The sequence below is a fragment of the Leiobunum rupestre genome, chromosome 3, assembly GCF_980474605.1.
Source record: "Leiobunum rupestre chromosome 3, qqLeiRupe1.1.hap1, whole genome shotgun sequence".
Taxonomy (NCBI): Eukaryota; Metazoa; Arthropoda; class Arachnida; order Opiliones; family Sclerosomatidae; genus Leiobunum; species Leiobunum rupestre.
In genome coordinates this window covers 9,848,053-9,858,949 of record NC_143386.1, presented here as the reverse complement: position 1 = coordinate 9,858,949, position 10,897 = coordinate 9,848,053, and the positions used below count along the sequence as shown (strand labels likewise).

General features: G+C 40.3%; 1 protein-coding gene across 4 annotated transcripts in view; it reads left to right on the top strand.

The window, feature by feature from the left end:
- Positions 1 to 1,287: 1,287 nt before the first annotated feature.
- The window catches only part of CngB (Cyclic nucleotide-gated ion channel subunit B), a 45,078-nt gene continuing 35,468 nt past the window's right edge, over positions 1,288 to 10,897 (top strand). Inside the window, exons 1-6 of one of the 4 annotated variants that reach the window (XM_090169222.1) lie at positions 1,288 to 1,555; positions 1,701 to 1,884; positions 6,941 to 7,142; positions 8,079 to 8,200; positions 8,268 to 8,419; positions 8,953 to 9,123. In XM_090169222.1, coding sequence (XP_090025348.1) covers positions 1,400 to 1,555; positions 1,701 to 1,884; positions 6,941 to 7,142; positions 8,079 to 8,200; positions 8,268 to 8,419; positions 8,953 to 9,123 — 987 coding nt within the window. In that variant the 5' untranslated portion in view covers positions 1,288 to 1,399. Of the gene's footprint in view, positions 1,556 to 1,700; positions 1,885 to 5,122; positions 5,302 to 6,940; positions 7,143 to 8,078; positions 8,201 to 8,267; positions 8,420 to 8,952; positions 9,124 to 10,897 lie in introns of those variants that run through there. The other 3 variants (XM_090169220.1, XM_090169219.1, XM_090169221.1) reach the window with 3 other exon arrangements.

Sequence of the window (10,897 nt, the reverse complement as noted above, 5' to 3'; positions counted from 1 at the left end):
AAAAATACTGTTAGCAGTTCACGGAGAGTTGTCATTGGCAAAACAGACTATCATAAAAAAATTATTTGCATTGGGTGAATAGGAAGTGTCATACTTATGTTTACTATGTTACTTATGATAATAATAATAATAATCAGTTAAGCTAATACGCAAGACACCACCTTAGGCCCGATAATTTAACAATATTTTGCAGAAATAAGCGTAATTTTTTCTATTTTTTGTGACAAACTTAGTGTTGTTAATTTTCCGGAAAAATAAAATGCCGAAAACTTTCCAGAAAATGTTTCGCAAATCGGAAAAATAAAAAAATTCAAACATAATTTTTAAGGGTTTTTAATATTTTTAACTTTTTATCGATATAAAATGTCTAATAGCAGTAAACAACATACTACAAAACATTAATAGTGTTACATTGTTATTCAGATTAAATTAGTCTATAGGTTTAGTTTTACTTTTACATTCGAAAAAATGAGGCGAAAATGCCGGTTTATTTAAATTTGCAAATAATATATTAGACTAATCATGGACTGATAACTTTTTTATTTTTATTTTTTTAAAAATACGGAAAATTTTCCGGAAAAAAGGCCTCGGTCATTTTCGCGGAAAATTTTCCGACTCAAGCCCATTTCACACTATACAATTAATTGGGCCACTTAATTGAAACCAACAAATTGTTATCAAGAAAATTGAATAGTGTGAACAGAAAAATTGTAACCATTGTTCCTACTTTTTCTGTTCACACTGTACAATTTTCTTGCTTACAATTAGTTGGTTTCAATTAAGTGGCCCAATTAATTGTATAGTGTGAACTGGGCTTAACAATACTAGACAAATTTAATGTAGAAATATTATGACCAACTTCAAAAAGTTCGTTTTATTGTTTTCATTTTTAACCATCTGTAACCTTTTACAAATAGGTTACCCGTTGTTTCAGTTTCGTGCATGCAACATGGCGAAAAGTGGCTTAAGCTCGTTTTTTAAATAAGGACGTCACCATGGCAACAAAATATCTATCGATTATCTGTCTCTGCGTTCTAATGGATGTCGCGGCGCTTTCTCTTTGAAGAAAGCCGACCCTCAATTTTAAGAAAAGGGATGGAAGCGGGTAGCGAGGGTACGTATCTTCGTGCCTTGATGTCATAATCACGCTAAATATAGCCATGATTAGAGCTCTAGGCGGAACAGTGGTATCCATGGAAACGAAGCCGACCAACAAGAGAGCTATCTCTTCAACGACTCTCTCTTTTTCAATAGTTACTTCCCCCTAGCCCTTTTCGTTTCCTCCCCCCGGGTGGGAACTTTGAGTCTGTATTAAAGAACAAACCGACCACTTTCACCTTCTCTCTATCACCTGTGTGAGCTTCTCAGGATATAATCTTCGAGTTCGTCCTTGGACGCCATGTCCGCGCCTTGCAGGTTGAACGCGGTTGAGCTTTTAGAACGACGCGTACCCAGCAGGTCTAAGTCCATGGATGAGAACGCTACTAAAAGCTATTTCAAAAGTTTTCTAACCAGACATCCAAATATACCTGATCACGTATCTTATGAGGATGACGTAAGCTTGTATTGTTTTGGTTATGCGGGTATATTACCATAGAGAGAGACCGTTGTATTTGTTGTTTTTTTCATTCGGGCTGCGGGTAATTCAATTAGAGATAATTATCCGGGCATAATTGAAAAGTAGTTTTTGTTGTCGTTAGCAGGAGCTGGTCGGTATTTTGCCCATTGCGAACCTGTCGTGGATCAGAACGCCTTACGAAGAACACGGAATTCAATCTCCCGAATTTAGCGACGAGCTGGTCAACGCCTTACTGACCGCTAAAAGTGACCGTATCGAGAAGAAAGGAGCTGTTAATCTGGCTTTCGAACATGACGACGATGTTGGTGAGTTCAAATTATATGACGCTACCTAGAAACATTGGCTTCGTAATATCTTTTTATACGTTTTCCTCTTTGGAAAATATTTTACCCATTTTGTGAAGAATCGGAAGTTTCATACTTACGGTAAATGTTATAGATTTATGGTAGCGTTAGTTAAGGTCAATACCCTCAATGGAAACTGGAATATTCTTCGATCTCAAAAATGTGAAGGCTTGTATTTTGTGAACGCGTATTTTGATAAAAGTACGCTATTTTATACTATCTTTAAATTACTCTACCTAGATATACAGGGTGTGTATATCAAAGTGTGGCCCACTAGCCCCTGGAAGTAGGCAACACCAAGCAGCAGGGACTTTAAATACTGTTCAAGTCTACTTTTTTACGCTGGTTACCTCGATTTGTTTACAAAGTCCTGTTTTACCTATCACACGAACCCGAACCTTCATGTTCGCATTCCCTGCTACTTGGTTTGGCGCTTTTTGCAGCCTACTTCCAGGGGCTAGTAGACCACACTTTGAAGCTCTCTGGCACTCTTTTAACTCATCGTTGGAAAATGGGAAAAAACCGGCATACTTCTCAACTCTCCCCCTACAACTCCTTCAAATTTTTGCATAATCTTTTGAAACACCCTGTATATTATACATTCCATAGATTATTTACTACCCTCGCCACTAAGATTAAAGCGTAATATAAATTAAAATTGTATTCTTATAAGATTCTTAAATTCTTCTAAACTTAATTGTAATAAATGATATACGTTGTTGAGATGTTGAGACAGTTTTTAGCGTTTCCTAGGAATATAATACTGCGTACCTGGAACCGAAATTTGTATTCCCCCATCACGGACTCACTGTTTTAGCTTCCGCAACGCGAGAGCTATACAGTTTCGGACATACGAGCGTAGCGCCATCGTAAAAATAGGCGGAATTTTTTTACTCTATAAATTTTGCCTACTTTTCATTCTATTCACAAGGATTTTTTGTACAAGTTGAAACACGAATATTCAATTAGTATTCTACGAAACTAATTTCGGAGATGTTTATTTAATTTGAAAACAAAATAAATAAATCTTTGACGCGATTTCAAAACCGGCACGCATTTCTAAACAAGTCCCAACGAACAAGCGGACGAAATTTTGACTACGGTGTCCGCTAGGTGTCTCTAGTATCTTATGTCCGAATTCCCCACATTGCCAGGCCTATGAATCCCATATTTCCCCTCCAGTATTTCCATTCTCCTAGGCGTTTCTACCTATCCCCATGGATTGTTAAATGTGCGCTCTGGCGGTAGAGTTAAGAACTAACGGAAAAATAGGGTCAAACGGGGATGAGAAAAGGGGGGAATGAACATAAAACTAGTTAGTGTGGCTAACATGTTGTGGCGCGTAAAGTTTTGTTTTTCGGATTTAAATTAGCAAGAATTGTCCTTCTTAATTTGAAGAAAATAGAAAAGGAAATTTTCTTCATTAACTTATGAAATGATATTCATTTCTCAACTTAAAAAGGGAGAAAAAGAACTGGATGTCGATTTTGTTTCTGGTTGACCGTTGTATAAACTGAGACAGAACCGTCTGCTACATTTTTCAAAATTCAGAAGTGATACTGAAAACTACTAGATGGCGGTAGCCGTTTCCTTCTTGTGACGTTTTGACCCGAGTAAAATTCTGTCGGGGGGGGGGGGATAATAAGAGGAAGAGCATTTAACGGCGTAGGTCCGATGGGCCGAAGACCAACCGATCGAAATTTAACATACGTTTTTTATAGCAACAAAAGGGAAAATGTTTCAACAGACCGAAAAGTTGTTTATCGTTAAATAAAAATTAAAATAACTTTTTTACCATTCAAGTTTACTGTTTTGTTTTTTACTTCTGCCCCGAGATATAGCAGGGTACGCGAAAAACGTTTTAGATTAGATTAGTTCGGATTAGGTTAGGTTAGGTTATATACGCGCGCCGAAGGCGCCTAGGCACCGTTGGATACGTCGGTGACTTATATATATCTATAAAAAAAAACCTTAATTCGATGTATTAAAAAATATATATAAAGGTGCAAAATTGGGCTGTAAACCGCACAATTGTTGTATTTACGATCGATTGGAACTCAATGTTAAATCGTTTTCCAACGAATAGGATTTCGGTCGAATGGGCCCAAAGCAAAATTATTGCATTAAATTTCTATTCTTAATTACTATTCGAAAGGAAAGGCGCGTTCAATTTCTTGTGGGGTGTATAGTTTTTGCCCTTTCAAGGTGGTCTGCTTTGCATGTTCTTGTTTTGATATTTATTTTTCTGCAGATAACGATAATTATGAACTCCTTAATATATACTTTTTAAAAGTAGTTTTTTTTAAAGTGTACTTAGTCCACGAAAGTGATTTTTTTTCAGCTTTTTAAAAATATGTATTTTGGTCCGTTGAAACCTTCTGCAATTAACTCATAAAAAAGGAATTTTTTTAATTTTTGGTCGGTTAGTGCTTTCCTTCGATTGGATGGACTTCGGTCCGTTGGACCTCCATTCGATCGGTTGGTCTTCGGGCCATCGGACCCAGACCCATTTAACAAGGGTCTTTCGGAGGTATAACACGGGAACGGAGTGTTTCAAACCATAAGCATCTTTCCCTTAAACACAATCAAATCAACTCTCACTGGTTAATACCAAAGCCACTTTTAAAGCCATTAATTCAAGTGGCCGGGTTACAATGCGTATGAGGGTGGTGGCAAGCCCTGCATGCCACGCGAGCCAACAGCTCCCTAGACTAACAATTACCGTTAACCTCCATAAGTTTTTCTGGAAAGGGGAAACCAAAGAACTCGGGGAAAACCCCTTTAACCAGTGGGGAGATAACTTACAAATTCAACACAGGAGTCGTTCCGAGTTTTCACCCAGTGCCACAAGCTGGGATCGAGGCTCCTCTCGCTGTGGAGCCCGCTAATCCACTTGTTACTTTGAAATAGAGCTCCCAAACGTTTAAACTGAAATAATGAACCGAAGTGAGGCTACTTTACGAAGAGCTTACCATAATAAACCAGTAGAAAATAAAAATGACCGTTTTGGTCTAAGCGTGCAATGTATTCTTAAACCACATGCCCTAGAGAGTCAGAGAGACAATCTAGTCCGGAGAAGCTCAGCTGTTAGGGATGCTGGAGAGGAAAAAAGGGGAGGGAAGGAAGGGGAAATGCATCCCCCCTTCTTCTCCGTCACCCTCAACTAAGCGCCGAGGCCTTCTCGGAAAAGCGGCCGGAGAGAGATCCAGAAAACGCGGCGCTCTATTTCGGCGAATGGTCGCGATGACCCTCCTCGATTGAAACTCGGTGTCATTCGCAGGGTCAACCCCGAAATGTGCAGCCAGACAGGGGGCCTTCACGCCAGCTACGCCGCGTCTACAGTGCAGCTTTTTCGGATTCGGATCTTGAGATTCTTCGGTAAGCTTCTCTCTTATTTTCCCTAAACTTCATGTCTTCATCCGACAACGACTCGCCTCTCGCAGTCATCAATAAATCTGCCCCGAGGCCTTTAGCCGCGTACTTAGTAGATCTAGAGACTTTTTAAGCGACCCGAACGTATCGATTTGTTCGTGAGGAACTGTAGTTATCAACTCGCCTAGAGTTTCTTAGATTATCACGTTGCTTCTTGTTGGCTGAGGAATGCCGTCAGTGTGTTATCGATAATGACTTTGTTGCTCTTGGCTATGGCCACAAGTTTATTATATCTCGTTTATGAGAGAAGTACGCGTTTAGGTACCTTCGAAGGGGTGACTCGGATTTGGCGAATTCACCGTCATCAAATCACGAATGTACCGCTCCTAACGAGAATCAGAGGTTTATATCAAATATCTCATACGACATAAGTATTTATCTCCCTATACAGTGATTTCTGTATCACGTGGCACATAGAGAAAATATCCCTCACAAAATGGCAGCCATAGCCAAAGCTACGAGCTGAAACTACTCTATAGAGTGCTTTCAATTCTAAACTCACGACGACCCCAATGTAATTTGCCTATTGATAAAAAACGGTAACTGTCATGGCGGCCACTATTAACACAAGTTTTCAAAATCGTATCGATGGAAATACTGGAGGGGAAATATGGGATTCATGGGCCTGGCAATGTGGGGAATTCGGACATAAGATACTAGAGACACCTAGCGGACACCGTAGTCAAAATTTCGTCCGTTTATTCGTTGGGACTTGGTTAGAAATGCGTGCCGGTTTTGAAATCGCGTCAAAGATGTATTTATTTTGTTTTCAAATTAAATAAACATCTCCGAAATTAGTTTCGTGGAATCCAGGTAGAATATTCGTGTTTCAACTTGTACAAAAAATCCTTGTGAATAGAATGAAAAGTAGGGAAAATTTATAGAGACAAAAAATTCCGCCTATTGTTACGATGGCGCTACGCTCGTATGTCCGAAATTGTATAGCTCTCGCGTTGCGGAAGCTAAAACAGTGAGTCCGTGATGGGGGAATACAAATTTCGGTTCCAGGTACGCAGTATTATATTCCTAGGTATCAGTCGAAAGCACTCTATATTTCCCCAGGAAAATATGGTTTATTATCCCTACGACGTGTAATTTTTACATTTCACATCTTTAAATAATAAGATTTATCGGGAATTTCGCGCTCAACGGAGAGATATGTTATAAAGTAAGTATTACCTCAAAATGTTTATTTGTAAGACGTTATCACTTTGTATAATCGAGATAGATGTTATAGGTGGTATTTACGAGACGATGGCGGCCATTGCACTAAGGTAGATAGTCATGGGGGAAAGGGGGGTGACACTAGCCTTCCACTACAGTTATGATGACGTCACGAGAATACACCCTATTGCGCTGTCGCGTCATTGGCATACGTCATAGCTAAGTTCCGCCTTAAAACGGCCACCATGACATTTTATCACGTCACAAATCACGAGGCAAACACCACGTGACCAAATTAACTATGAGAAAATAATAACCGCGTTCTAATCTCATGGCTAACCAAAACTCGTTACTATGGCAACGAAAATAGGTCACGCCCACGTGCGAGCTACGAATTTTCAAAGTTTTCTCTTGGATCCAGGTTTCCACGCCGCTTCGAAGAAATCATTACCGGAGAAGTCGGCGTCCAGTGGTCAATCCAAGAAAGTTTCGGGACTCTTCTTCCGTGGTCCCCCTCCCAAGGTCCCAACCATCAGCGTCCACTTGCCCCCGTCAGTCGCCAACACCCCGGACTCCCTGAACGCCGAGCTCATTGACGCTCCTCCGCGAGACACCGACTCCTGGTACGTCTTTGGACAAGGTACCGACATAAGTGGATCATTCTCTCTAAGTACACAAATCCGGGTCTCGGTCGGGTATCTTAGTCTGGTTTCGTGACGTCAGAGCTTGTATAGAGAGCAAACTCCAAAGAGAAAAAGTTTGAAAATATTTCGGCGGAGGCGCCACCGAGTGGTCAAGACGGCAACTAAAGGGGCGTTTATTGAACAAAACTCTACCCTTGGATCTGAAACTGACCTTGAACAAATATGGTACAGGTTTTTTGGGGGAGAATTTCGATGAGCCAACCCCCAAAATTTATCTATCTTGGGCTCTCGAGCAATTTCAGACGTGAAACGTACCATAAGAGATGTAAGAAACGTTACATTCGGCAGTATAAATTCAGAGTGAAGTTGAGGTGATGCACAGTATAGGGCGGTTATAAATAGGGATGCACCGATATATCGGTAACCGATATATCGGCCGATATATCGGCTAATTTTGCAAATATCGGTATCGGCCAATATCGGCTTAAGCGAGGCCGATATTAGCCGATATTTCTGGTATTAGAAAAACATTGTCTGGTGTTTCTTTTTGATCGCTGTTGTAGGAAATAATTATTCACGTCCAAAACGGTCAGGAATCATAAGTGGTTTTTAGACTCCAAAAGCCTTAGATCATATCATTTTTTAACAGGTGGTTACGAGAGTAAACAAAAAAGCATAATATTGTGATAGGTAACTTTGTTAATATCGGCCGATATATCGGCTATCCTAGGCCGATAAAATCGGCCGATATATCGGCTGTACCCATATCGGTGCATCCCTAGTTATAAAGGGCTGCCAGACCGACCCCGACAAAGACTCTAGTCATAGGTAGCATAACGTTTTGTCTACTTAGAGAGAATGATCCACTAATGGTACCGACGATAGAGGAAGTCCAATTAACATCGTTCCGTTTAGGGTGACGGTGGGAGGGCGAGGATCACTCGTGGCGCGCAAGATTCAAGCCTTGGTAGAGGCCTTTGCCAATCGCGCTCAGAGTGTCAAAAGCAGGATTGCTCAGCCACCCACACCATCCCCGTGTAAGTTGACCAAGCGGTAAGGTCATCTCAAGGTTAAGATTAACTGACGTCAGTTTCGTTCGCGTAGCACCACCGCCAGACTCCGAGGAAGACAAACCAGATGGTCGGCCACGTCTCGAATCTCTGATCCATCCCGGTTCTTACGGCGAATACGATGATGACGACAACGGATGTACCTTCGTCAGAGTTGGTCCTTTGAAGCTTCCTCTATGTCCCAAGGTACGCCAGTAGAAAAATGACACGAATTGCTAGTTGAATATAACCTTGTATTAACAAGAATGTATTGAAGTTACTAAGAATATTTCAGCATAGCATTAACCCCTGGTACCATCCTCATAACTTTTGTGGAGAAAGTTCGTTTGCATTTAAGGCGCATTCAAGGTCATACCATATAGCAAACTTGAATGGGAAAGCAGACGAATTTAAGCTACAAAGGCTGCGAGGATGGGAATCAGAATCCTGTAGTCCAATATTCTTAGTAACTTCAATACATTCTTGGTATTACCAATAGCAGTTCCTACCTGGATATATCACTCTATCGTTCCGCGTGCATTTGCTAAGTGTTTGTTACGGGTTCTGCATTGTAGAAGGCTAAGTGTTACGGGAGTTTCGGAAATTCTCCGTTCACTTCGCCGAAGCGGCGCTGCTGTCGCAAAAGTCATTTGCTGGTCAGATTTTTTCCAAGTGATATATCCAGGTAGGCACTACTATTGTTAATCCAAGATGTAACGGTCATTACGAATTATTCGCAGATCATTGACCCTCAGAGTCGATTCTACATCGCCTGGCTTTTCTTGGTCGTGCTGTGTTACTTGTACAACTCTTGGTTCATTCTATTGAGAGCTGTCTTTCCCTACGAAACCGAGGAGACCCGACCTTATTTCATGGCAGCTGACTACTTTTGCGATCTAGTCTATCTATTGGTAAGAACCAAGAATCCATACCTCTACTTGGAATGCTTATCGCGGCAGATTTTCGCCTCGATGTGGCTGATGGTTTTTTTTGACGTCACTATGTTAACTTAAGAAACAACTACGTGCGAGGGGAGCGCGCGCAGAGGAGATTTTTTCTCTCGTTGGCGGGGCCAAAGCCGTCAGAGTGATCTTACTATCATTGAGTTGGGAATATTAATCTAGAGATCCAGTCAAATCTGCTCCCCGCGAAACAAGTTTTTGAAAATTACGAATGTGCCGTCTGCTCCCAAATGACGAGAAAACGTTATCATATGACCCGTGGCGCCATCCATTATTTTTGAAAAAAAAATTGCCGGAAAACGCGTCTTATTTGAACGAACCATTGCGAGATAGACGGCGCCACTGGTAGAATGATAAAGTTTTCTCGTCATTTGGGAGCAGACGGCAGTATTCTTCTTTTTTAAAAACTTGTTTCGCGAAATACTGAAACCCGATGTTTTGATTGGACCTCTAGATTAATATTCCCAACTTAATGATAAATATACGCGATAGGGCAGAATAAGCATTCCAAGTAGAGGTATGGATTTCTGTAAGAACTCAAAGAATCGTCTTGATTTTCTGTATTTTCTCGTTTACCGGTAGCGCTGGCAGCGGTAAAACCCGGCAAATTATGTCCACGTGTACATTCGTTTTCCTGCCAGAACAACAGGAAAAGGTGGTAAAACGAGAAAATAGAGAAAACCAGGAAAACACCGCCCGTGTGAGCCAGCCTTTAGGCCTAAAGGCTTGTTTTCACTAGATCAAAACTCCTCGTAGGCTGAGAAAATCAAGCTTTCATCATTACTCACTCATGGCATAGAACATACTTGAAAATTAGATTTGGGTACATTTGTTCGAATTTCATTCGTCCGAACGGTGGTACAAATGACCGAATGATCATTGGTCCGAATGCCGGAAAACAGGATCGTATGTCCGAAATCGTATTTCATTTGCCCGAAAAATTTATCACAACTTTTGTTGGTGATTTAGTCGTTCAATTTATGTTAACTTTACTGGCGAATTTCATTTGTTCGAATAATCGTTTGTCCGTTTTTTCGAACATTAGGAATTGTTTTTTTTTAAATTGTTAATATAAGAAAATAGTAACATTAACGTGAACCTAACCTAACCTAACCTAACCTAACCTAACCTAAAATATCCACAACATTGATCGATATTAATACGAATATGACGTAAAATATACAATATATAGATATAGCAGCAATTAAGAAAAAACAACTTGAACAAACAACGATATTTACAATGTAGTTTTTTATTTTCAATTCTTGCACTAAAAAAATCCGGACCAAAATAAAAGCAATAAGAAATACTAATTTAGCGACAGAATTCGGACAAGTGATGCTACCGATTCGGACGAATGAAATAAACAACTTGTCCAATTCGAAGGCTAGTTTTCACTAGGCCGAAAACTTCGCGATGGTGACCGTTGACGCAAAATAATTGACGGCTTTTAAAATTCATTTATTCATGTTATGGTCAAAAAAGCACGCAAAGAAGGCTGTATGCCCAAGACATGTATCTGTAGTGTCGCGCGCTAAAAAGTCATTTCAAAATCCGTCAATTGCATTAGGCCTAACGGGGATTTTTTGCGTCAACGTTCATCGTCATAGCGTTTTTGTCCTAGTGAAAACTAACCTTAACGGAAATTTTTCGCCTCAACGCTCACCGTCGCGGCCTTTTTAACCTATTGAAAACCAGCCCTTAGATTTATTTAAATAACATA